General features: G+C 51.3%; 3 protein-coding genes and 1 pseudogene across 6 annotated transcripts in view; 3 read left to right on the plus strand and 1 right to left on the minus strand.

Annotated features, from left to right (window-relative positions):
• ASAP2 (ArfGAP with SH3 domain, ankyrin repeat and PH domain 2) overlaps positions 1-16,675 on the plus strand; it is a 115,237-nt gene extending 98,562 nt beyond the window's left edge. The window contains exons 20-26 of the mRNA XM_023533604.1: positions 1,416-1,668; positions 4,129-4,266; positions 5,830-6,001; positions 11,321-11,370; positions 11,814-11,902; positions 12,304-12,426; positions 14,275-16,675. Coding sequence (XP_023389372.1) covers positions 1,416-1,668; positions 4,129-4,266; positions 5,830-6,001; positions 11,321-11,370; positions 11,814-11,902; positions 12,304-12,426; positions 14,275-14,349 — 900 coding nt within the window. The 3' untranslated portion in view covers positions 14,350-16,675. The remainder of the gene's footprint in view (positions 1-1,415; positions 1,669-4,128; positions 4,267-5,829; positions 6,002-11,320; positions 11,371-11,813; positions 11,903-12,303; positions 12,427-14,274) is intronic.
• LOC111743002 lies at positions 259-377 on the plus strand (annotated as a pseudogene).
• Positions 16,676-17,132: 457 nt separating the features above from the next.
• ITGB1BP1 (integrin subunit beta 1 binding protein 1) lies at positions 17,133-25,783 on the minus strand. Of its 3 annotated transcripts, none has more exons than XM_011365110.2 (7): positions 25,637-25,783; positions 22,970-23,073; positions 22,018-22,096; positions 20,567-20,703; positions 18,575-18,667; positions 17,944-18,093; positions 17,133-17,385 (listed from the first exon to the last, which is right to left on the minus strand). In XM_011365110.2, exons 2-7 carry the CDS (start codon positions 23,039-23,041, stop codon positions 17,314-17,316), a joined length of 603 nt encoding a protein of 200 aa, XP_011363412.1. In that variant the 5' UTR covers positions 23,042-23,073; positions 25,637-25,783; the 3' UTR covers positions 17,133-17,313. The 3 variants fall into 3 exon arrangements, with proteins under 3 accessions (XP_011363412.1, XP_011363414.1, XP_011363415.1); XM_011365112.2 differs by lacking the exon at positions 25,637-25,783 and adding an exon at positions 24,645-25,486; XM_011365113.2 differs by lacking the exon at positions 25,637-25,783 and adding an exon at positions 24,496-24,618.
• A 107-nt stretch (positions 25,784-25,890) lies between these two features.
• Positions 25,891-26,379, plus strand: part of CPSF3 (cleavage and polyadenylation specific factor 3) — a 35,752-nt gene continuing 35,263 nt past the window's right edge. For both annotated transcript variants that reach the window (XM_011365115.2, XM_011365114.2), the window contains exon 1: positions 25,891-26,086. Coding sequence is in view for 1 of the 2 variants with exons in the window: in XM_011365114.2 (XP_011363416.1) it covers positions 26,037-26,086 (50 nt within the window). In the remaining variant the exon portion in view is untranslated. The remainder of the gene's footprint in view (positions 26,087-26,379) is intronic.

The following is a 26,379-nucleotide window of genomic DNA, read 5'->3' on the forward strand; positions in this document are numbered from 1 at the left end:
TTTTACACTTACTTCCCTTAGAAGAAGGAGAAGGTTTGAAATGCCTGGCCCGGGGCGAGAGCCTCTCCATCACACACACCACATTCCCGTCCTGTGGGCAAGTGACACAGCCGGTGGTATCATCCGAGTAAAAGTCCAGCGGCCAGTGCTCTGGCTCGGGACCCTAACACTCATCCACGCACTCTGTTTTCAGCAGGGAGTGGCGGGGTGGTTCGCTCACACAGCCGTGGGCGTTGTTGGACTTTAAAAGTATGTGTGGTCTACGGCCACGCCCCCCTGAACAAGCCTGATCCCGTCTGATCTCAGAAGCTAAGCAAGGTCGGGCCTGGTTAGTCCTTGGATGGGAGACCACCTAGGAAGACCAGGTGCTGTAGGTGTAAAAAATAAAAAATAAGGGATTGTAAGCTGACAAGTCCTTGCAATCTGTGAGGTCAACCAAGGGTTGCCTCACCTAAAAAAATAAATAAAAGTATGTGTGAAGAGCCAGTGGCCATTGAACTCTGCACACCTGAGCGGCGTCTGAGCCGGAGGGCTGGCCAGAGCCTGGTCGAGCGGGTACATCTATGAGGGGAGGAGCGGGCACCGTGGACGCCGACACCTGCTTGGCTAGCGCTGTGCTCGAGAAGCAGATGAGAAATAGGGTCAGCGAGGTTAAGTCATTTGCTCAAGATCGTAGCTGTTTAACAAAGCCGACATTTGAAACATGAGTTAGATTTCGTTTGCCTAAGTCATGATTCCATGCACGTGACCTTCAAGTAGGACAGGGGTCGGCAAACTTTTTAAAGGGCCAGATAGTAAAATTATAGACTCCTGGGCCTAAAATATCAGTCTTCGTTGCCACCACTCAGCTCTGCCAGGTGGCTCGAAAACAGCCACAGACAACATGTAAGTGACCAGGCATGGATGTGTTCCAGTAAAACTTCATTGACAAAACCAGGTGGGGGCCCCACAGGCCATGAGTTAGAGGCATGTCAGGGAGTCTAGTTCATATGAGAAGAAAACTTTGCTCTCCCCTGAATTAGCCATACCGCTGCTGGGGGGTGATTGCACCTGGCTGCCCAGAGCAGCTGTACTGCAGCCTCAGAAGGCAAGCCTGCGAGGGCCGCTGCGGTGGAAAGCGGGGCGAGGCTGGGGGAGCTCTGGCTCGCGAAGGTGAAATGACTTGTTTTCACTGAATGGAGCATGGTAAATCATGGCTTTTTTTTGTTTTGCGTGTGTGTGTGTGTTTCCACTAAGAGACGTGATAAAAGCGAGTTTTAAGTCTTGCAGCTCTTACGTAATAGTCGAGAGTCGGAACGCACCGTGCCCAAATAGAAGTGGTTGGTGTGCATGAGGTCGTCACCAGTAGATCGAACACTGTGACCACGAGGTCACTGTGTCTGCGTTTCACACACCTGCCCGCCACCCCTCTGCAGCCCAGTCCCAGTCGGCGAGAAGACCGGCCCGTCAGCTTCTACCAGCTGGGCTCCAACCAGCTGCAGTCCAACGCTGCATCTTTGGCCAGAGATGCCACCGGCCTGGCCAAGGACAAGCAGAGGAGCTTCGTGCCCAGCATCTTGCAGAACGAGACGTATGGAGCCATCCTGAGTGGCAGCCCGCCACCCGGCCAGCCCGCAGTCCCCAGCACCACCAGCGCCCCGCCCCTCCCCCCGCGGAACGTTGCCAAAGGTACGACCTGCTGGCAGCCCTGCCGCGGCACGGCTTGGGGTTCGGCTCTGGGACATATGTAGCTGCTTTACACCCAACCAGGTGACAGCTGGGCAGCACCGGGACGGTGGTTTTTTCCGAGGCCTTTGGTTTCGTAGTCTGTCGTTCACTTCCTAAAGGAACTCCATCGTTCCTAGGGTGCCGGTGGCGGTAGTGTCTTGACTTGCTGCTCGTTCTGGGCAGAGGTGTGGCGTCTGCGTGACTCGGGGAGCACGGGGTCCCACCAGGGCAGGCCCGAGGCGGGTGGGCCGGCTCCTGACGCCGGTCCGTCCGCTCTCTGCCCGCAGACGCTCTTTCTGGTCCTTTTCTCTCTTGCTTCTCGCCCCTCACGACCCCTCCCTCTGCCTTCCCTCTTCTCTGCTTTATTTCCCCGGCCTGTGCTCGGCCAGCCAGTGGCCCCTGTGGTTATTTCTCATCTCCGTGGTCCCCATAAAATGAAAGATAAAAAGATGCAACTCAGGGACAACGCTCAGGCTAACTGTAAAAGTGCAGAATAGTCCCTGTGGCCGCCATACCTGATGTGCCAAAGCCACTGCCCTTGGTCACTGTCACAACATCGTGAGTTGGGCTCAACGGGTACTGCTTTGTGTTTTCACAAAAATGGAAAGCGAATCCCCTGAAGTTAAGTATTTGCCTGGCAGTGAAGTCGGACTGGCCAAGCTGCTCCCGAGGCAGGTTCAGCCAGTGCCCTCGGAGGGCTTCCCACGGGAGGGAGGGACAGGCGCCTCCGTGGGGCGTGACTTCCAAGCACCATGGCTGCCGTGGGCTGCAGGCGGTCACAAAACAAGCCCCCGATTGCGTTAGTGCAGTGGCTGCTCTCTGGGAGAGGAGCGTGGGTGGGTGTCGGTGGCCTAGGCTGAGGAGTGAGTGTGGCACGCACCATCCTGCTGCATCTGTGTGCGCGTGTGGCTGCCCCACACACACACTGTCCTGGGTATCTCGACCCTCCCACACAGCGCGGGGTGGTCCAGAGAGGCCAAGGAGCCTATTGCCCGGGGCATTGAGTCACCCCTCAGGAGCAGACCCACAGAGAGGAAAGTGGGGTCTGCGCCAGGCAGGCACCTGGAACCCCGCCTGCTCCCCTCCCCAGCAGAGCCCAGCACCCACACGGCACCCAGCACCCTGGCGCCTGCATCCCAGGCAGTGTCCGCACCCTGGCTCGGTGGGGAGGTCCCTGAGCAGGAAGGAAGCTGCAAAATCACGTCCCACAGCTGCATCGTCCTCCCTGTCACCCTCTCTGGGTTCTGGCAGGTGATGGCAACAGCTGAGCTTGGGCCCCTGTGGGGACACCTCACTGCCTTCTCCCGCGATAAGACGAGCTGAAATGATCTGGCCATCTCCAGTAGAGGCTCCTGCTGACTCTGTGTCCTGTGGGGAAACGTAGTTTGCTGTGTTGGCTCCCGTAAAAGGAACGGAAAGCTGTTCATCTTTATTTCTTGCTTTTCTAACGTCTTAGAATGAGAGGGTTTCTGTCTTTTCGTTTATTTTTATGATTCCTGTGGTTAGTTTACCTTCATTTCTTCCTTGTATGATATAGATTGCACTTCACCCCTGCTAGTCCCTGGAGGATCTCCTCGTCCTTTGTCCCGTCCGCACTGGGTCCAATGTGGAGTCCCCAAACAGCAAGCAGAAAAGGGTGTTGATGCTGTCATGCCCACACCGGGCAGGCGTTGTCCATGGCAGACGTGCGAAGGGTCCCTCTGCACGTGGGGCCTTGCCCTGCGCGTGGGGCCCGTTTCCTCTCTGGGCCCCGCCCTGTGTTCCCTGTGCAGCCACAGACACAGGTGGCCCCGTGCACCTGAGCAGGTGCCGCTCAATGAGGAAGAGCACCGAGCTTTGTGGGGCAGAGGAAGGGATGTGACCGTGACAGCACCGTCTCCCCGCGGTGTCACCTGAGCTGCTTGGTGTCATCTGTGTCCATTTCTAGCCAGAAATACGTTTGCAAGAGGTGGGAGAGAAGACCCCTTCACCTGGTGTCTTTGGCTCGTGCCCTTCTCTCCTTGTGCCGTGACCCCCACAGGCCGGGGGGTCGGGGGGGAACCTAAGGGATGGGAGACAAGCCCACGTTCTGTAACCTGAGTGTGGTGCTCAGGGCGCACCTTTGTGGTTACGCATGTTCCTCTCCAAACCAGCAATTGCATCTGAGAAATAAAATCAGTAAGACCGGGAAAAGCAGCTGGGAATTTTCCCGGACGCGTCATTCATTTGGTGTGCGTCGGTATCTGTCTTCCAGATACCAGAGACGGGGATTTTAAAAAACCAGCGTTCTCTCTGTGGCCTCAATGCTGTTCTAGAAGGGCCATCTCTATCGTTTTATCAGGGAGAGGATCAATAATGCAGTGTTCTGTTTCTGTTTTTGTTGTGTGTGTGCGTGTGCGCCTGCCCGCATGCGCGTGTGCGTGCGTGTGCATGCGTGTGCAGTTCAGACAGCCTCCTCCTCCGCTAACGCCCTGTGGAAGACAAACTCTGTAAGTGTGGACGGTGTAAGCAGGCAGCGGTCTTCGTCAGATCCGCCAGCCGTCCACCCACCGCTGCCCCCTCTCCGCGTGACATCGACCAGTACGTTTTTCTTTTCCTTTCTCGCCAGTGGGCTTTGTGGATCTGGATGGCCAGGGGGAGCCTTCTGCAGCCGCGTGGGGAGACAGCTCCCTGGAGCCCCACGCCCAGGGTGCAGGCGCTGCCCGGTGCCCGGCGCTGCGTGGAGGGCCGTGGCTCTTCCGCCCCCGGCCCCTCCAGCCCCCGCCTCCCCCGCTGCCAAGCCCTGTCCGGCACCCGGGAGGGGCTCACTCACGCCCCTCTCTGACCCCCCCTCACCCCCCCACATTTCAGCAGCACGTCCTTCTTTCAGGCTAGCTCAGGGCTTCCTTTCCTCTGGCCATGTGGTTCTCACATTGGGCACAGTCTTCGGGATTATAACGTTTCTCTTCACACAAGGGTGAGAGTCCCAGGACCTAGGGGCCACGCCAGGGGTGGTTCCCCTCCAGCTCAGAGCGCAGAGTGGGCGTGCCTTCTGGCCTGTGAGGCCAGCCCTGGAGCTGCCCTCTCTTGCCTGCTCTGTGGGAGGGAGGGGCTCCCCTGCCCCTAGTTTTTTCCTGCCTTCCTTAACCTCACAGATAAAAGGAGCCCAGCCCAGCAGCAGAAAGTGCCATGGGTATGTGGCTGCCCGCAGAGCAGGGGCTGTGTCTGGGAGGGTCTTCCAGAGGCTGGGAGTGGGGCGGGGGTCGTCCAGCTCAGACAGCAAGGGGTCACCCGGAAGGGCCCAGAAGCCCACCTTTCTGCCTCTCGGTCTGGCCTTCTTGTGGGTGGGGGTAGATTTGCATGCTCGTCTGTCTTTTGACTTTAAAGCAGTAGAAGGAAATAGGAGTGAAAACGAAGAAGAAAGGTAGACTCTAAACCCATCCCTCCTCGGTCTCCCTGGCTGTCTGGGAGAGAGGAGCCGCTGACTCGTAGGTGTCAGCCTCTGTCCTGAGGCAGGGTGCCGCCCAAGGGTGGGGGAGAACGCTGGCCCTTCGGGGACCAGCACTCACATCTGTCAGCGAGGGGAGTGGGCACACGTGGGCTCAGGGCCCAGTGCCGCCTCACCAGCTCCGTGACCCTCAGCGAAAGCGGGCCCCCTCTGAGCCCGAGCCTCCGGGTCTGCAAAGTGCAGGGGACAGCCGCGTGGCCCCGCCCCCTCTCGGCCCACAGAGAGCGAGTTCACAGCCTGTCCTCAGATGGACCCGCGTGCAGCCCGGGGGAAGGGGGCGGCCCCTGGGTCCACGGAGGCAGAAGGAATTGTCCCAGGAAGGCCCGGCTCCCCCTGGGCAGGACCGGTGAGCTCCGAGCCAGCCAGGCCCCAGCCGCCTGGGTTGTGCTCCAGGTCCCAGGGTCGGGAGCAGAATGGTCTTGGCGGCTCCGTCTTGAGTTCCAGCTGAGAAAATACTGAGGCTCACAGAAGCATTCTCTCCCTAACTGAGGCGTGGAGGGGCTCCCCGCCACTACCGTTCACCGGAAGCCTGCGGGGAAGCGAGGGCTTCTCCTCACAGAGCAGCGATAGGGAGAAGGCGCCTCGTCGGAGGAGCCTCTGGTGGGAAGGCTGGGAGTGTGACGCCTGAGTCTGACCCTCTGCCTCTCTCTCCACAGATCCTCTGGGTCCCACGCCGCCCCCTCCAGCAGCGAAAACGCCCAGCGTGATCGAAGCCCTGAGTCAGCAGAGCAAGCCTGTGCAGCCTGGGGTCCCGCTGGGCAAGGCCACACCCCCGCCTCTGCCCCCGCAGCCACCCAGCCGCCTCCCGCAGAAGAGGCCTGCTCCGGGGTAACCACCTCCCCTCCCCGCCTCGCCCCCTCAGGGCTGGCCGCAAGGCTCCTTGCTTCTTGCATTCAAGGAGCTTCCAAATGGTCACCTGCCTAAGTTGCTGTGCAAACATTTGAAATCTCCAGTGTCTCTACTGCTGTAACATCTGAGGTCAAGTGATACATAACTTGGTTTCATCAGGTTTCTAGTGTCTTCAAAATTTATCAAGAATTTTTAAATTGTGTCAGTTTTGTACAAATGTGGATCCTATCTCCACGCAATGAATTTGGATTTCTGTTTGGTACAGACACTGGGCTGCGGGGAGTTAAAGTCTTCAGGAGGTGAGGTCTCTAGGTTCTGTTCGTCGATTGCACACAAGGTGGCGTTGACGCCGGCACCCTCTGTGGTGTGGGGCCCGCGTTTCCTGTGAACGAGGGTGTTCTACATGAACACAACGCAGCCAGCAAAACCAGGGGCCAGCGTGGGCACGCCACGGCCTTCCAGCCCTCAGACCCCACTCGAGGTCCACTGCTTGTCCAGATACGTTCCTTCCGGCAAAGAGCCCAGTTCGTGGCTCTCGTTCTGGGTCCTTGCAGTGGAAAACGGTTCCTTTCTGTGGAAACAATGTTTAGAAGCCAAGGTCAGGGTGCCTTCTTCGCGTGCTCATTGTTGTTGGGACATCACCACTCCCGGGCCAGCGTGTGAGTGGTGCGAACTGGGTGTGCACACATGTGTGCGCACACACATATGTGCGCACACACACATACACGTTCATGCACGTGTGGACATGTGGACAGCTTCACTGCCACGTTTCTAGCTCTGCCTACGCTGAAATCCATGAGTTCATACTGTCTCCAGTTTTGGTTCTAGTAAGAAACCACACCACAACTGACACAAGTCACAACCGTGTTATGCTCACAGACACTCGGGGCTTTGGGTTGGCGCAGTGGGGTTAGCTCGTCTTTGCTGAACGTATCTGGGCCCTTAGTAGAAGAGGCGAAGGCCGGAGGCCGGCATCACGGCGGCCTCCCCACGCCACGTGGCTGGCGGTTGGAAACCCACCGGGGCTGCTGGCTGAAGCACTCACACGTGCATGGCTCACCATGTGACTAGAGTTTCCTCACATCATGGTGACTGGGCCCAAGAGCAAGTCCCAGGACACAGGCCTGGCCTTGGAAACCGCACAGGGCGTTGCTTCCACCACGTGTTCCTAGCCAGGCAGCGGCGGAGCCCAGACTCGGTCAGGTTGGGGTGGAGGCAGGGCAGCAGGTCAGGATGCAGGGCAGGGGTTGGAGTGCAGTACAGGGGGTGGGGGCGTGGTCTAGACTACTGCTCTCTAAAGAATTTGGAGGCCATGTTTTAAAAGCTCCTCAGGATGTATTCTGATTCCCGCCCTTGCGGTACTTGTGACTCCCTTTCCCCATGATGAGATCTGGCTCCCAGGCTACCTGGTTGATCAGCATCTGTGAAACAGGGCTCCCATCTCTGCCTCCACCTCCCCTCTGTGCAGAAGCCTCCGCTCCCTGCTGAGAGCTGGGGCCCCACATGGAGGCTCCCCCTCCCCGCCAGGCCACCCCCGGTTCCCCTATCCAGGCCTGATGCCTTCCTGGTGCCCCTCAGGCACCCCTCTGACAGGCCTCCCCTTCATGGACACCTCCTGTCCCTGCTCAGGCTCTGGCACTCCCGGGCGGGTCCGTTTTCATCTGTGTCATCAGGTAGATGATGACATGTAAACTGGCGGGATGTAAATTCCATCCTTCAGTTATGAGAAATTTCATTGATTTTTTTAATGCTTTCTATTTTTTTTCTGTTCTTTCAATATGATTGCCATTCAGATGTCAGAGCTCCTTGGCCTTCACGTATTCATCTTTTCTTTTTTATTGGGCTAAGCTAACTGCTCTGACTGCCCACCCCTGAATCCCAGTGGCTGAACGTGTGGAAGTTGACTTCTTGCCCGCATGAGGTTGTGTCTGTATTCCTGCTTGTACGGCGGTCCCAAGGAGTGAGTCAGGGACCTAGACCCCTTCTGCTTCTCACGCCACCATCTTTGTCCTCTGGGCCCAAAGTTACTTCTGAAGGGAAGGAAAGACCAGGAAGGCGTGCTAACGTCAGTGGCTGGAGAGGTGCTCACGCTCCTTTGACCAGAGCCCGTCCATAGCCCCACCTAGAGGCCGGGGCTGGACGTGCAGCCCAACTGGGCAGCTGCTCCACGCCTCGGGCCCACTCCCTGCCGCCTTCTGGTGTCCGTTTCTGTGTTGTTTGTTTGCTTGCTTTTTAAATCGACTTTCTGGGAGATTTTCTCAATCTTATCTTACAGTTTTTTGATTGAGTTTTTCGTTTCTTCTGTCATATAATTTTCAAGTTAAAAGTATCCTGTTTGTGTCATGGGATCGTTTTCTTTCATCTGAGACGATTAATGATGGGTTTTGGGGGTGTTCTTTTATTTTTTTAGCTTTTGTTTTCCTGCACTATTTGTCTCTTCCATGTTCATTTCTCTTTGTTTTGGCTTCTGTCCTGTTAGAAGTTTGTGCCTGTAAATCCTGTGTCCCCTGCCAGTGAGCTGGCCACTTGAGGGGGCGTTAAATACTCACTGACAGACTGCACCCCAGTGCGCAGAGCTGCCAAGGTGGGTTTCGCCATGGTTTGACCTTGCTGGCCGTTTTATCGAGGACCCTGAGTTGGGATCTTTTTTCCTGTTCCTTAGAGAACAGCCTTCCAGTCTCTTCTGGCCTGAAGGGAGCAGATTTTCTTGGAGTCGAACGTAGAAATGAAGTTAGACCTTTACTCAGTCCTTCCATCTCTCAGATACTCCCAACAACTGCACCGGGCATCCCCGAGTCCAGAGCCTCTGCTCTAGTCCACCTTCTCCAAGAATAGAAGCTTCTGGTCTTCAGCGGCTTAGGGGAGGGCAGTCGCTAGGCACCCAGGGACTCGGTCACTCTGGAAGCGGAATTTGGCTGATCCTGTTTGTTGCCCCGCTCCCTGACCCCCAGAAGTCGGGGAGGCGTTGTGGTGGGGGGGCGCGCTGGACAGCGCACACGGGAGTGGTCAGGTGCCCGGCCTGCTCGTGACTCCTTCCACCATGCTCAGCTTCCAGAACTGGGTTTCCTCTCCAGTTCTCCTCTTATTGGTTTAGTTCTTCTTTTTCTTGGGAGAAAGTGGAAGTGAATGTTTCAGCCTGCTGGTTTTAATCAAAAGACTCTCGGGACTTGTTAAGTGCTGCTTTGCAAGCTCTCTCTGAAACGCAACCTGTGTACCCTTGCCCTCCTGTTCTCGACCCGCGTGTGTGGGATCTCACCAGCTACCGAGCGGTGCCACGAGGGGCGTGCGCTCAGGTGCCCGGTGAATGGCCACAGGCCGTGCTTCCTCGGTTTCTGTGTTGGGGTCTGTGCCTCTCTTCGGCTTTCGGCTCAGAGTCACGCTCTCTGAACTGCTGCTCTTTAAGAGACCGAATCGTGTGTCGAACTTCTAGGCGGGACGCGGCCGGCTGCCAGCGGTCAGCGGGGAGCTCTGAGGACCGGGGTGTTGGCCGCCAGGTGCGAGGTCCCGGGCACATTCTTTCCATTGCTCGGAGGCCTCTCCCCAGGGTCACTGCATGAGTCACCTCTGGCGCAGCCTTACTTGGTCTTGCCTGTTCCATGGAACGGTGTTCTCTCATCTCATTGGACCGAAGGGAAAGGTGAGGCGGCAGCAAAGCAGGTGATGCTCGAGGGCCTCCCGGCTGGATCTGCCCGAGTCGTTTTTAAAGGGATACACCCCATTCCCTAGTGTTATCCTGGGGACGAATCTGGGTTTTCACTTTGGTTCTCCTAGAGCAGGAGTCGGCAGACTACGCCTGCAGGGCCAGAGGCAGCCACCTGCTCTGCACAGCTGGTGAGCTAAGAATGGTTTTTATAGATTTAAATGATTGCAGCAACAAAAAGAATATTTCACGACACGTAACGATGGTATAAAATTCAGATTTCAGTGCCCGTTAAGTCAGGTGTTGTTAGAACACAGCCACGCCCGTCTGCTCACACATCATCTGTCACACGCTCACGCTGCGAGGGCAGCGTGGAATAGTCGTGGCAGAGACCTCACTACCCGCAAGGCCTAACGAGTTTACTCTGGCACTTTAAAGGAGAAGTTTGCCGAATAGCATCTTAGAGGCTCAGGCCTCCCCCGTGAGCGTTTCGTCGTTAGCCAGAGGCGCAGGGACCAGCAGAGTCGGCGTGATGAGCTCTGTCTCGACACTGGCGGGAATCAGACGACGGGACTGGTCAGATTGGCGGGGCCTTCAGGGGTCAGGCCTTTTTAGTTCCTTGGAAATGTGAGCAAAGTCAGTGTCGCGTTTCCTCCCTGTCTCTCTGAGACTGGGACAGAGGCCCCGGGCTGGGCAGCCAAGGAAGCGTTCCTCCGGAAGTGGACTGCGTTCCTCCGGAAGTGGACCGCGTCCCTCCGGAAGTGGACTGCGTTCCTCCAGAAGTGGACCGCGTCCCTCCGGAAGTGGACTGCGGTGGGACGCCTTCGTCCCTGGCTTCTCCCCGTCCTCTGCCCTCCAGCCCCTTCCCGTCCCATGCAGGCCCCGGGTGTGTGCCTGGCTCGTGCTGGGTGCAGTAAGTCGCAGCAGGGAACTTGGGGTCCTGCTCCTCTCCTGGCCCATCACAGACATTCTGTCACTCGTCCTTATTTTGAGAATTGACAGAACTGCTGTCACACATTGTGCAGATGAAAACGCCAACCCAGGGAAACCCTCTTACCCAGGCCCTCTAGATGGCAAGTCTGAGTTCACAGACCCCTGCGTGCGGGCCCTGAGGACCGCCTCCCTTACCTGTGTGTTTCTACCCAGGGCTTGGGACACGCTGGGCCCGGAGACTCACGAGCAGGGCCTGAACCAGTCAGCCACATCAGTTACAGACAGTAGGGACCACAGCACAGAGGCTTGGATGGTACCGACCTGTGGTTCCTGGACAGGTCCGGGCAGAGCCCTCAGGGCCCTAGAACTGATTCAGCCCTGCCCTCTGAGTCCATCGAGGGAAAGGGACTCAAATTGGGGTAGAGCTGGCGGCAGGTGCCAGCTTCCAGCCCCGGGCTGGGTCATGGCCCACAGGCCAGCATGGACAGGAGCCCTTGGGAGGAGCCTGGTTTGAGGGTCAGGACCTGGATCTGACACTGTCCTCTGGGCCTGCCACTCTTCCTTTTTCCAAAAATAAAAAGAGGTAGTTGAATAACAGTTGATAAAATCAACACCCAATTTCAGCTTGAACACAGCCGGTTCCTTTATGAAAGGGGGTGAGGAGGGGCAGGTGACATGCTTCTCAGGCCTCAGGTTTCAGCAAATCTATTCTCCCTTCTTTGTAGGATGGACAAGACGACCCCACTGGTCAACAAAGGCCAGCCGAGAGGACCTGGTAATTGTTTCATTTGGGACCGGGCTCTGTTTCTGCTTGGTTCATGGAGGCAAAGTGGGAGGCGTTTCCAGCCCAGTGCCAGCCCTGTGCAGGGCCAGCCGGCCTCCCCGCGGCAGAGCCTCTGATGCTCCTGCTCCTGGGGCCGCCCTGCTCTGTCCCCTTCTGCTGATGGGGGTGGGGTGGTACAGAGTCCCCTGGGGATCTAGAAGTCTGCAGGAACTGGTCACATCTGTCTCACTGTGTGACACCTGTGCACTCTACAGAGGTTACATGGAAGTCACAGATTCTTTGGCCTTTGAGGGACTTGTCCCTCAACAGGTGAGAAAATCTTAGGAAACTTGCCTTTCAGACCTGATACCATGGCTTTTGTATTAATCGTTTGTGTCTCACGGTTATGACTGAAGGGGCATATTGTGAGTTGATTCATTTTGGTCCTAAAGCAGTGGATCTCTCTGGAACAGAAGCTCTGGGTCCTCTGTCCAACACCGCGGCCGTGCAGCCCCCCGCGCCCATGCCCAGGAAGTCACAGACAGTAAGTGGATGAACCCTCCTCGTCCTGCCTCTTTGCTCTGGCCATATAAGCTCTCTGCGGCCTATTCCCCAAGGGCTCAGAGGAAGCAGATCTTCCCTCTTCCCCTGGTTAGGGAGTGGGATGGCCTCTTCCCGTACCCAGGACCGATCTGGCAGGATGCGACACCAGAGCTTCCAGCAGGTGGGCTTGGCCCTCTCCACAGCTCCAGGACTGACGCCTTGTGCACACCAGACTCCAGCCGCCATGTTCCCCGCTCTCCAAGGCTGGGATATCTTCCCTTCCTTTTCTGGCCCCTCCCAGAACTCCCCGCCCCTGTGGTCAGGGCCCCTGGGCCCAGTTCTCTGCCCATGGGCCTCGCCTCCTGGCCACGCTAACCTCTGACCCCTCCTCCCCTCCCGCAGACTAGGCTGAAGCCGAAGCGGGTCAAGGCGCTGTACAACTGCGTGGCCGACAACCCGGACGAGCTGACGTTCTCCGAGGGCGACGTGATCATCGTGGACGGGGAGGAGGACCAAGAGTGGTGGGTGAGTTGGGGCCCGGCCCGGGGAGCGGGGCTGGGTCTCTGCACACCTGGCCTGAGGGGTCTCTCCCCAGGTGCGCCCTCCCTGCCCGGGCGTCCTCGGGCTGCCGGCCACTGTGCCCCTTGCTGGCCCCAGATATCTCTTACATGAACTTCCACTTCCAAGGGGGCCTGATCGGTCCCTGCAGCGGGGTCCTCTCTTATTAGGGTTGGCAGGCCCCTTGGGCTGCAGTTTCCAGAGCATGCTCGAGGGTCTGAAATGAGGCCCGAGTTCTAGCCACCCCCCAACCCCGCCACTGCCTGTGCATGCCAGTTTGGTGGGGCGCAGCAAGTATGGGGGGCTGAGCCCAAGGGCAGAATCCCCGGTGTCAGTGTTGGTCCTGAAATGCTCAGTGGTGTCCAGGTGGGAGCCGGAACAGGGTGAACGTGGCGCTTCCCCTGGTGACCCTAAGAACCCAGACTCAGTACCTACAGGCTAGGTGACGTGGGCAAGTTGCTTATGTCACTAAGCCTAAGCCACCCTGTCTGTGAAAGGGAGGTCATCACGCCCTGGGGCAGAGATTATACAGCAGGCCCCCAGGGATAGGCGGCCATTATAAAATGAGGACAGTAGGCGTAAGTCACTTGCAGAAGTGCGTACGCAGAGCATCTGGCAGCATCTGCGCACAGTAGACACCAAGGCCCCGCTCTGCGGCCTGAGCTGAGATACAGGTAGTTTATGGCGGTTGCGATGGTGCAAACAGGACCTTGTCAGCGGTGGGGCCTGTTAGTCGCCATCACCAGGAAAGCTCCCACCTGTGTGGGCTGCAAGTTCCCGGCCTCCAGGGCCTTTGTGAACTCAGGGCCTGTCACCATTGCCTCTGGGATGGCAGGTTTCCGGTGTCCTCTCATGGTCTCTTCTCCTTGGGAGATTAAAGTGTCTGTTGGTCCAGCGCTCCCTCCTCCGTCTGCCTTGCTACGCACAGCACGGGCAGCAAAGGCCACTGCTCCTGGCTCCCAGGTGCTGGCAGGCTCGCTGGGCCTCTGCTCACCGACCTGCCGCGTGGCTGGCTGGGTGAGGACTGAGGATCCGTGAGGACCTAAATTCTTCCTTCCCCCACCCCAACTGCCCGCACGCCTCGACACCTGCAGCAGGTCTGGCTCTCACACTCGTATACCACCCACCGTAAGGATGGGGCACCTGCCTGACAAAAGGCTTAGGCATCTGGAAAACACCTGTACTTTTCAAACCGGTGGAAAAATAGAAAGGTATAAAGAAGAAAGTAAACGCTACCCATAATCTCAACCCTCCCCTCCCCCCCCAAAATTTATATTTTGGAGATTTTCTCTTATACTTTATTTACCTGCATAATTTGTTGAGATCATACTTGATGTATGACTTATATAGTTTACTCAGAGCAAAATTAAATGGATTTATTGAAGTGCTCTAAATGCTTGACTACAATTAAATGGGGCCAAGTCACCTTTGCCACTTTCTGTGACTTTGCAGCTCACAAACTTCTGACACTCAGTTTCTTCATCCATTAAAAAAAAAGGGCAGGGGTGGTGGTGGTCAGGTAGCTGTCCTGTGTGCCCCAAGACTGCCAGGACTCAGAGGCCAGCTGCGTCTGTGCAGACACCTGACACCCCTCCTGTGGGCGTTCCTTACGGATTGTAGGCTCACGCTGTTTGATACGTGAGTGAGAGAGAAAAGGAAAAACAGTTTAGACGTTTTTCAATTTGCAATTTGAAACCCAAGTGGTTTCTTTCTCAAGAGATTCTTCTGAACCACTTTTTTTCTCCAAATGCTACAACACCCTACAAAGTTTCCAACACTTGGAATTTTTGTAACCTGAGCTCTTACTCATTTCAGATCGGCCACATCGATGGAGATCCCAGTCGCAAAGGAGCATTTCCTGTATCTTTTGTGCACTTTATTGCCGACTAAACTGCTACCGAGCAAAAACACTTAACAGTTATGATGTTCCTGTTTCGTTATTGGTACCCAAACTCTCGCCAGAGAATCAGTTTCACGAATTGTACGGTAGCTCACTTTCTCAAATGCCACTGTTCTGTTTTTAAAACTCAAAGGCAATTTATAAATTGTTTTTATAATTTTTGATTTTCATAAAACATTGCTATACTTTTGTTAGGAAAAACTGAATTTCCTAAAAGGTGAACTGAAGAGTCGTTTTAACTACATAATCAAGATCCTGAGTCTATAGAATTAGTTGACCCTAAAAACATTTGAGTATTGGAAGGAATTCTTCCTGCTTCCCTTGGCCCATTTTCGAAGTTGGTGACCTTTAGCATAATTACTGTTTTAGGAAGTTAGTAAACTGTTGCCAGCCTGGACTTTCTAGACAAAATGCTATCGGTTCGCCATGAAAGACTTTTTTTTTAGATATTGTTCGAGATTTCCTTTGAAATCCACCCAGTGTTTACTTAAAGCAACTTGGAAATGTACACATTCGCGTTGTACTTTCCAACTAATTTGTGAGGTTGCAACTCTCACTGTATTCTGCATGTATGTGTAACCTATTGTGAGCAATCCTACTTAACAAAACTGCCAATAGTTTGTTAGGGCAGACGATAATAGCAGATAATTCAGTTCCAGGTGATATAAAACTGCATTTCCTGAATTTGGTTAAAAACTAAGGATGATGGATTGCAAAACAGTTATTTAAACTCATTTATATGCTTTAGGTGTTTTTGGAATTTGCCTCACAGGTAGAGTACCACGGCACAGACCCTGCTGTATGACCACCTACTTCCTGTTTCCTGAGTGTCACACTGCCTTCCCTTCCTAGCTCATGAGAATGTTTACTCAGCTTAGTGTCTTGTATTTATATAATATACCAGCAGGAATGGTAGTAACACTGTTTTGAAATTTAATCTGTCCATTTGTTTGTCATCAAGAGCATAGCAGAAATCTGTAGGTCCCAGGTAATGAAATACTCCAGGAGACCCGTTTTATGGTTGATGCCCCATCTTACCATTCTTAAGCTAATGGGGCTGGGGGGAATAGGTTGTGTATGATACAATCAGAATTCATTAGTTTAATGAACTTGACCGTCATACCTCTATTTAGTCATTGTGAGCCTAAGTTCATAGGAGGAATATTAGAAATTTTGGCACTCTTTGAGAATAGGCATTTAATGCCCACTTGGATTTTGACCAAAAGTAAAGGAATAAATAAGTATAGGCTTGGAAAGCAAGGTGGTGATGCTTTTATTGCATTTGCTATGATGGTACATTTGATTGAAGCAGCCTGTCTTTATTATGCAAGACTCTTGTAAGTATGGAGTTTTTGTTTTTTTTAATTGCATTGTATTTTTTGTTGCTATTATAAAGGAAGACAGAACAAACTGGAATGTTTTACGATGTTGTATGGCAACTGCTTTTTGCCTTTCAAAGTTCCGGGTAAAAATCTGTAATTAAAGTCTTTTTTTAAGCACTACATCTATTTTCACTAATGGTTAATTTGTTTCTGAACCCTTCATTTAGTTAATTCTCTCATAGGTTTAAGAAAGTAAACAGATGTATTTGGCACAGTGCACTTATTATGTATATTTTAACACAATCCCTCCCCCCCCCACCCCCCACATCTGTATCTTATAATCAGTCTTTTGACTTCTTGGTGCCAGCTGTATAAGGAATTAAAGTTGATTCATATCAACATTTGAACACCACTCCCAGACAAACCTATCAGGTTTACTGGTACATAAATATCTAGGAAATATTTTTCCAGTCTACAATTTGGTGGTGCTATTGTGCAGTAATTAATATGACTCTTGCCAGAGGAGAAATTATATTAACTTCCCTACTAATATCCTTTCCTAGTTATTTGCTCTTTGCAAATTAAAAGAAAAAAAAGCAACTGAGAGGAAAGAAAACACTGTAGATATCTATTTATATTTCAGGTTTACGTTTCATGAACTTAGCTGCGGGATTCTGGCATTCGGTGTGCCATTTCCATCAGATCTGACTTCTAGGGATGACTCAACTATGTGCACAGGGTGATGGTAACTGCGTGATCTGTTAGGCGTGGGTAACGCAACATGCAGCTTGGAATGCTATTTGAGATGTATGATACTCAATTCACTTACGTGATTACTTTGGTCTAGTTGCAGCTCAACTGTATATATTGTATAACCCAAATCAGTTATTTTCATTGTCCTTCATGCAGTGATTTATAATTAGAGCATGTTAATTAAATTTACTCTCGTTAACTAGTCATTTGACTAGAAAAAAATAAAGTACTTTTAAATGGACATGGTGTTATTTTTAATGTTTTTAATCCTCGAAGCATTGTTAAAAAGTCCTTTAAAAAATACACTAGCCTACTGTACTTGAGATTCTTTAAATACTATCAGTTGTAACATGAGCAGCCATCTTTTAAGGTTCTCTGAATGCTGATAGATATTGTGGTTTACCAGCCTGTTATCCTCAAAGTTCTCCTGTGTCTTGAGTTGGCGGTGTCACTGTTTCAAACCAGCATGACCCGGCGGTCCCCAGGCCAGAGCTCTGCCTGACTAGAACGCCGAGCCAGAGAGACCACGTCACCAAGGAGTGCTACGGAGCGGACTCCATTAGTCTTCCTCAGAGGTCTCACTGTTTATTACTGAGAACGCTTCTGTGACACTTAAAGGGGTTAATCTTGTGTTTAAAAGTGACAAGTGAGGTTTCTTTTTTAGTCCCAATAGGTAGATAAGTTCATTGAAAGTTAACTCATTGTTAATAAGACACATTTTAATAGAAAAACAAATGATTGATGTTTTATACATTGTATTTTCTTCAGAAAATCTAGAGCAAGGGATCACTTCATATTTTCATAATAGTTCAACGTTGCAAATTGAAAACTACAGAAAACAAGTGTCACGTGAGGTCGACTTCCACCTGACTGTAGAATTTAGGACTTCTCAGATGTCAATACAGAGTCAAAGGCGGTGGATAAAACTTTGCAGATTGCTTGCGCTTGCTCCTACATGAAATGAAAAGGTACAGTAAGAGTTCATGACTCTCTTCCTGAACTTAACTTGACCAGAGAGAGAAATCTGACCCTCTTAACATCTCTGGCCCTACACATCACCAGTTCCGAAAGGCCCGCAACAAAGCCTGCCTGGGTCACACCTGTCCCCGTGCTTCCTGCTCCCTCTGGAGGACTGCGGGTGGGCAGCACACAGGACTGCGGCCTTTTGGGAGGACCATCACAAGTCAGTAAGGACGACAATGTACAGAGGAGCAGGGTGCCTCTGCCCCTGGAGGACACAGCACTCTCCCTCACCCGCTTTGTGTCTACCCCAAACCTCTGACTCTGACACATGCGAGTGCTGCCCTGGCCCAGCCAACAGTCCCCAACCTGCAGTGGGTCTGGACAGCTGGCTGGCCTTGGGCCCGCTCCTCAGCCATCGTACTACGCCAGGTGTTAGATACAGAGTGGACAGCATCTCTTCAGCCTTTGAAAAGACTATAATTGGTCCCTGGTTTTGCCACTCTGTCTGATAAATGAGACCCTATCTAAGGGACCATGACAGCTCACCAGGCTGCTGCACTGATAAACCCACAGGCTGTACTCTTCATTGCTGGCATCTGTGGTCTTCAGAGCCAATAAGCTTTTTCCTGCCCCCAGACCATCATCGTAACACACCATCCGGATGATTAAATACAGAGCATGCCGATGTAAAACGTCCTGCAAAGGTCAGGAAGAGAAAGATCATGGCTCGTATACGTGTTTCTCCATTCTGATGAGATTTTCCCATGCAGATTTATTGTGAGGCTTTAGACAGTGTATCTATGCATCTGGGAGAAAGTAGTTTTACAGGTCTGTCACCCAAAGGGATATTCTAGTATGCTCACTAGATAATCTCAGTTCAAGACCCCGTTCCCCATGCCCAGCTTCCAAGCTGGCAGCTGCTCTGAATTGGCGTTGGGATCCCTAAGCTGAAATGCACTGGGCCAGCAGTGGGGCACTGGCGTGGGCCCGACCACACAGGAGAAGCAAAGGGACACTCCCATTTCTCCCACCCTAAGAAATAGGTCCCTTCTAAGTCCAGCTGCCAGGAATGTTTACAAACCCACTGCTCTGCAAACAGGAGCAGACCTAATTGCAGGTGGGCCCTTAATTCCCCAATACCGAAAACATTTTCTTCTTAATAAATTAAGTTACTTACATACTGATCTGACGTTGATACTTTTATACCATACTTGGAAACTCCCATAATAAACTCTTCCTCCAGAGGAACAAAAGGCAACTTTCCATCTTGCTTTAAAATAAAAATTACATGACATACATTCAAAAATTGTTATATTAAGTCTAGTCAAATTTTAATATCTGGCTATCATAAACCCTTTAAAGAATGTAGCAAACATTAGCTTAGCAAGAATTTATCTCCAAAAGAGGCAGAAAATTTTTCCCTTATTTTTATTTTTACAATCAACAAATCTGAGCAAAATGCAGATCAGCGTACCCCAGATGTACTGTTCTATCCCTTTGGGATTAACCCTAATTACAAACAGATACTTCTCATAGATCCCAGTGAAGTTAAAATATTTACATTGGAAAAATAAAGGTCTTCACATACTCAAAGGTTATACTAATGTCAACACGTGAAACATCAGGACTCGGCACAGGAACCATTTTCTCAGCCATTTTCTGTGGCACCCAGGTGTTGGATATGACTGGTCTCCCCAGAGTCCAGAGCTTTGGGTGAGTCAGCTGCTCGACGAGTGGCCACTCTGCTCTCAAACTACCATTCAGCATTTTGAGCTATTCAGAAACAAGTCAAACTGCTGACAACCGATGGTGACACCCGATGATCCCCGGCGGTTTACCCGGCTCTGCGGATTACCCGGCTCTGTCCCCTACGTCAGAATACCGCCTAACCTGCCTTTTAAAGTAAGACTGCTGGCAATCAGTAGACGTTCCATACCGTAACTGTTTTTGTGGGAACACTGCCTACATTAATGAGATTATGGTAAACGTGCTACGTCCACCTAATTCTAGGTCCTCATGATGCCGTAGGAACCTCTTGCCAATCATTTCTCACAGTTTATTTTTATTTATTTAATTATTATTATTTATGCCTACAGCACCTAGTCTTCCTAGGTGGTCTCCCATCCAAGTACTAACCAGGCCTGACCCTGCTTAGGTCCTGAGATCAGACATTGGGCTTGTTCAGGGTGGCATGGCCATAGACCCTGGACCATGGCTCCACTGGGGCATGAACCCAGGACCTTCTGCGTGTAAAGCAGACATGCTAACCACTACACTATGGAACCACGTCCTTCTCACAGTTTAAAGCAATTCCAAGGATCAAAAGACAGAATAATAGTAATGGTATCGTCAGTAAATTTGACAAGGCCAAATTCTATGGCGTTAGGAGAAATGTAGCTGTCCTTATGAGAATGAAAAGAACCCTAATGGACTTGGGGTGGGGGAAACGTTAGCAGTCTTTCACTATAATACCGTATACTTAGATTAGTTGTTGCTTGCACGTTGTTGGAATGACCTTAGATTCCAGACTAAATGCTGGAATACTAATTGTTTTAGCCCTGACCACCAAGAGTTCTCTGGTACTCCATGATCTCATTCTCCATGACTGCAGAGATCATATTCCCTTAGAGTGACCCACACTCTGTGAACTGGTAAGGGCCACCTCCCACAGTCATCACGTCACATCCCTTCGTTAATGAACATGCAATCCCACGTTCTGTCTCCTTGACCCAGATGCTTCTGAAACCCACTTCACCTCAATTCCTATTGGAAATAGTATGAATCAAAGGCATCTTAAGTCAACACTACCAGAAGCCAATTATTCCAAGAGCTAAAAGTCGTTCAGCAGAGACACAGTGGGCTTTGCCAGACTTGTATTTAAGGACCAGCCTATGGTGTGTGAGCGGTCTCTACACAGCTTCTCAGGCTAACAGGGCGATCAGGCCCAGAAGTAAAAGCGCTGTCTGAAGGAGGGAGCCGTGCCTTTCTGGTACAACTCATCCCCACGGCGCCTGCGCCTCCCACGACCACGGCGGGGGAGAAAAGCATGGCTTCAAGATGAGACAGACCCGGGGGAGCACAGCATTCTCCTCGGGGGAGCACAGCTTTCTCCTCGGCTGTGAGTTTACACTCTAGAATCTCATGCAACTGAGCTTTTTTTTTTTTTTACCTGAGCAACATCTATGTAATTTATCAGGTCTAGTGGCCCTTCAAGATTTTTTCCCTCAGAGAGTTTCAGCTTCTCAATGGCACCAACATACTTTATTCGAAATTCTGCACAGGTATCTGAATTACTGTTGCTTTGTCCTAAAGGCAAAAGAAAATTGTGATAATAAGGCTTCAAAAGAAATGGCTGCTCAGCCCCTTTCCAAATAGGAAACAAACTGTCATCAGAACTTAACCTGTAACAAAAATAAAATCTTCTAAAATAGAAAATGTTTTGATGTAATTGAAAAGAACTTAAAATTTCACTAACCTTTTCCTCAGTGACTCAGAATATGCTAAATATAAAACTAGGAATAAATCAAGCATTACTGTTCTTCATTTCAAAACAAAATTAAATTGCTAACTAATGATGGAGCACCTTTATCATGCGTAATGATACTTAATTAGTGTTTGGTTTCTTCCCCCTCGTTAACCATGTTAACGTTTAACTTTTCTGATTCAGGAAACCCGACCTACCTCTACTGGTCACCCAGAAAACACTGGACAGTTTGGAACAGTGCTGGACAGGAAGTCCCTTAGCATAACAGGGTAACAGGCAGAAGAGCTGTGTGAGCTATAAAACCCAGCCAATACAACACAAACTCACCACAAAGTACTGACAGTATCTACCGCAGCAGGGAGATACTATGGGATGACATTTAGGCGATGTTTATGTAATAAAAAGATGCCCGGCCACATTTTTAATATTTTAAAGGCATCTGAAGGTGAGATAATAGACCTTACGCCCACTAGCTTCTCTTTTACATCACGTGCTTCCTTCTCTGCCCCGCCGCATTACCTTTACAGACTGACCAGTCTGTGATCCTAAAGGAACAGTGGAAGCATTTTAGACAAGGAAATGAATATACTGTATTTCCAATCAGACACTGGCTGATAGGTGGGTTAGAGCCACCTTTTAATTTCTAAACAGCTACTCATTTGGGTGGCTGTGTAAATGTTTTCGAGTGTCTGTGACAGATGCCACCCTTAATGCCATGCACTCCTAATGTTTATGACCTGCTGTATCTGGGTAAATGGCCCCTAATCCTTTATATCAGCAAGACATCTGTCCTATACTCCATCAACAATGTGAGTCCAGTATAATTCACGCTCTGCCACCCCATTTATTAAAAAGCTATTTCGAAACTAAATCGTTACTACGATGTTTTCTGCATGTTTTTGCTCTAGGACCCATCAAGAGTGCTTTGCCCACATGCCAACCTCCAAGGAAGTGGGTTTCACCAGCCTCTCCACACCGCCAACCCACGTTCCACCAGATCTGCAGCCATTTCTAAACTCTGGTCAAAAGGCAGAGGAGAGAGAAAACCCAAACACACAAGGGCCTGAGCACCTGGTAAAACTACATGAGCATCAGCAAAGGCCTTCGGCGATAAACGAGCCCGCCCGCCTCCGTACCTGAGCTTTTGGTGGACTCTGTGTCCAGGCTGGCCACAGTGCTGGATCGAGAGAGGCCCCCAAGACTGGAGTCCACAGACTGTGAAATAACAAACAAATCAAGCGCTATCCTCCCTCAAGTTCTCTGCCGAACATTCGACTACTTAACTAGAGTTGAATCAATACATTTAACCCCAACTGCTTTTCCCATAAGACAGAGTTGTAGAAATGCGATGCCAGCGTCCCCAGTCTGAATCAAAGGCAGTACCTCTGTCTCCCGATAAGAAACCGGATACTTAGATGTGAAAATCTACACCTTATTTTCACATTATCTCCACTGAACCCAAAAAGAACCCTGTGCACAAAGCAGCCAGGGAGCATTATCTGTTTAATAAATGAGCACAGAGACAGAGAGGTGAAGTGATTTACCCAAGGTTATACCTAGTAAACACCCCAGATCTCTAATCTAGGTCTCCTGATCTCCATTCCAGTGCTTCTGCAATTACTCCAACTAGTACCTGGCCTGCAGCAATAAACAAGCTGACTGGCGGGGTGTAACTATGTGAATTGCAAAGAAAAACCAACGAAACTTAAGCAAAACACAAAGCATCGTACATGTTAGTGAGAATTACTTAGGCACGTACACCACAAACCCTAGAATTCAAGTGATTCAGCCCCTTAATTGCATGCAATTTCCATCACGTAAAAAATTTCAAAATCAGTGTTTGTTTCGATGAGGCCAGTTATAGATCCTGTCCCACTCAGGTTAGTGGATTTCAGAATTTCAGAAAAACTACCAAAACAAAATAAATTTGAATCAAGCACAGAATGTGTCTCTAGTGCAAAAAATGAATGTTAAAATCACACCTAGTTTGAAGACTGGCAGCAGGTCTGCCATGGTTAGTATCCCGCATGCAGTGTCAGAGGAAAGGCAATTCTCACTGCTTCTCTGGGCCCAATTCCAGCCCCCTACCTTGCTCTTAGTACTGATTTCACTGCTTTGGGAACTGCTACTACTGTGCCGTTTTTTGCCTTTCCGGAACATTTTTCAGCATAGCTTGATCCAGAGGGGCTCCCCTAGAAAAGGAAATGCTGTTTAGTTATACCCAGAAAAGCAACTTTAAATCACTTTATGCATAACAAGAATAAAAAGTCACCAATGTCTTCCACGTCCATGGTATATTCCTCTTACTTACAAATACTTTTCACGGACCACAAAATTGGATGCTATTCTTTTTTTCATTCTTTTTAAATTATAAAAATCTAACCCAAGGAACCAAAAGGGGAGAAAGCTTATCGTAACTAGAGGTGTAAAAAGCCTTGTTCTCAGAAGTGACAGATAACATGTCATCTAGTTCTAGAGATATTCTAGCGCCTTCTCTTTAATCGGTTCAAGACACTGAGATTCAGTTACTATCTAGGGTTCACATTCTGAAAATGGTATGGCTTATTATAGAAGATGTACATACCTCCCAGAAATGTGCATTTTTCTTGAAGTCCTGAACCATCTTTAGGTAAAAGCTGCTAGGTGCTAGCACTGACCTCCTCACTACAGCAAAGCCAGCGGAGGAGGCTATCTTAAGTTTCCCAGAGTCGGTCTTACGTACATCTTTTTTAAATTAATAATTAATGCCTCGGAAACAAGAGTCATCCTTGCCTGTTTATGGGAACACCTCTATTATACTTGGGAAATTATTAACTAGCCTGCATAACGTTTCATTGTTCTAGTATTTCCAAATACATTGTCTCAGTGTATCCTCACAGCAACCTGGTGACACATTCGTTTTTTCCAGATTTTTTCTAAGGGTCTCTTCTGTACCAAATACTATGTTCGGGGGTCTAGGCCCCCACCCTCAAGGAACTTCCAGAAGGCAGATTATAATCTGCGTTTGATAGATGAGGGAACTATGACCCATTTTTCAAGAAGATTTATGAGTAAGACAACATAATAGATTTTTACCAAAGATCGGATTCTACAGAGGAAACAAGGGAATCTGCTTACTATGGGATGAATACTATTTTATCGTCTTCGAAGCTTCCACAGACAGTCTGCGCACATAATTTCCTTTCATTCTGACATGGTCAATTCTTTTCTGGAAAACGATGGACCTGATGAAAGTCCAGGCCCCATATCCACGCAAGCACCAAGATCCACTGAATACACCACCTCAACGGTCTCGTTTTATCCTCTCATCCTTGTCTCTAAAGGGGCCCCCACATCATCACTAGACCATTGCTGTATATAAGTACATTATCTGATGGAAGTGGTAGACCCACAACCCATAAAAATGCACAAGGTGTGGTGTGCAATTTTCAGGAATTCACGTCCCAGCCTGACTGACTCCTTGCCACTTTAAATCTACCACCAAGCTCCAGCTAAAATTTCTTTTAAACGCAAATCTGATGCTTAAAATTTTCCAGTGGATCCAAAAAATCAGAGATAGGAGTCAAAGCTCTTCACCAGGACACGCAAGGTTCTCCATAAGAGGCTCTACCTACCTCTCCAGTCTCATCTTCCACAAGGGCTTCACAATTATTCTCTAAGGAATGCAGAGCTGCTCCAGGTCCTCAGCATCCCTCTGCTCCACGTCTCCATGCTTTGCCCCCACCATTCCTTCTGCTGGGAAGTTCTCCCATCTTTTACTCACCTTTCAAGACTCAGTTCAAGCTTCTCTTCTAGAAAGCCTCCCTTGGACCTCCAGTTTGGGTTAAGGGATGCTCCCTCCACAACTTGAGGACACCCCCTGTTCAGGGCATTGGTCTACTACTCTCTACATATGTACTCTCAACTGTGAGTTCCTAGTGCGGGTGGGAACTGGTCTCTGTCTACTCAATGCCTGGCACAGCCTGGCAGAGGACATGCTTAATGAACTGGAGAACTTTCTTGGGAGATGACATCCAAAAAACAACTCCTGAACATCTGAACATCTACCATGTGCCGCCCAGTGCAAGGTGCTCCATATACCTTTGACAGGCAAGGTTGCACTATTACGGCCCCTTTCAATGTGGCAGCCAAAGCGTCCCACCAAGGCTACCAGGCTAATAATAGATGGGGCCAAGTTTGGAACCTAGACAGACCTGGCTCCAAAGCTCTTTCCAGACCCTACCCGGCTTCCCAAGTATCCTCACTGTTGTGTTGTGCCTGCCACGCGCAGGTGCGCAGGGTGACAGTAAACAAAACAGACACCACCTCTGCCACGTGTAGTGGAAGCTGGGGTCTGAAGCCCTGGAAAAACCAACAGGAGCCAGCACAAAAACTGAGTGCTCCTCACTAACCCACAAAATAGAGTCTGACAGGGGAAGCAGCCCCGCGGTGTTCCCGCTCCCGTCGCCCTTCAGACGGGAGCCATCCACACACGACACCGTCGTCACCGGAGCTGCATCCCAGCCCGGACAGGAATCGTGCACTCGGGGAACTGCATCCTCCTGCAGGCCTCGGCCTGCTCCTCGGCTCTCACCGCCCGTTAGGCGCAGCCTTGGGGCCCGGGTTTCCGACCTCGGGAGGGCGGGTCCCCGTGGAGACCGCGGCGCCCGCGGCCCCACCCATCCGCCCCACCGCGGGCCTCCCAGCCGGTGCCGCCCTCGGGGCCCGCATTCCTGGACAGGCTCAGCCCAGCTGCGGCCGGGGCCGGGCACTCACCTCACAGCGGCTGGCCCATCCCCGGGGTCGCCTGCGGCCGGGGTCAGACACCCACCGTCCCCGCAGCCCGCGCGGGGGAAGCCACTCCCGTTCTAATTCCAGCGCCAGCTTTTCCGGCCCCCTAGCCCCGCCCTCCGGCCCCGCCCCCGCCCCGAGATGTCGCGCAGGCGCATTCCTGACCCTGCCTGGGTTGTCGGACTCCGCGTAGGGAGGAACCTCGCGAGCCGGGTTCTCCGACCGGAAGTCGAGGGGAGGAGCCTAATGTCGCGGGCGCGGGAGCGCCGGAAATAGTGCTCGTGGTGGATGGCCTTCTTCCTTTGGTTCCTGATGGATTTGCTTTTAATTTAGAAAGACACCCGTGACCTGTTCCTCACCTGTGCTTCGCCTTCAGACTTCCGAGATGTCTGCGATTCCTGCAGAGGAGAGTGACCAGCTGCTGATCCGACCCCTGTAAGGGACCGGCGAGAGAGGGAATGAAGCCGCTGGCTGTGAGGGCGAGGCGGGTAACGATGGTTGCTGCCTCAGTCCCCCACTGGACCATGCCTCGGCAGCCTGCCCTTGGTCCGCAGTTGTGGGCCCGGCTTCTCCAGCTGGACGGGTTTGGAGAACTGTGAATAGGTTGAACGGGATTTCGCTTTTTCATTAGTCTCAGGGAAGAAGATGATACTGGAGTTGGGAGGGCAGGGGTCGGGGAGAGGTCTGTGGGGCCGCTGGGCGCTTTCACACACGCTAAAGAGTGGCTA

This window comes from Pteropus vampyrus, unplaced genomic scaffold, assembly GCF_000151845.1.
Source record: "Pteropus vampyrus isolate Shadow unplaced genomic scaffold, Pvam_2.0 Scaffold105, whole genome shotgun sequence".
NCBI classification, from domain to species: Eukaryota; Metazoa; Chordata; class Mammalia; order Chiroptera; family Pteropodidae; genus Pteropus; species Pteropus vampyrus.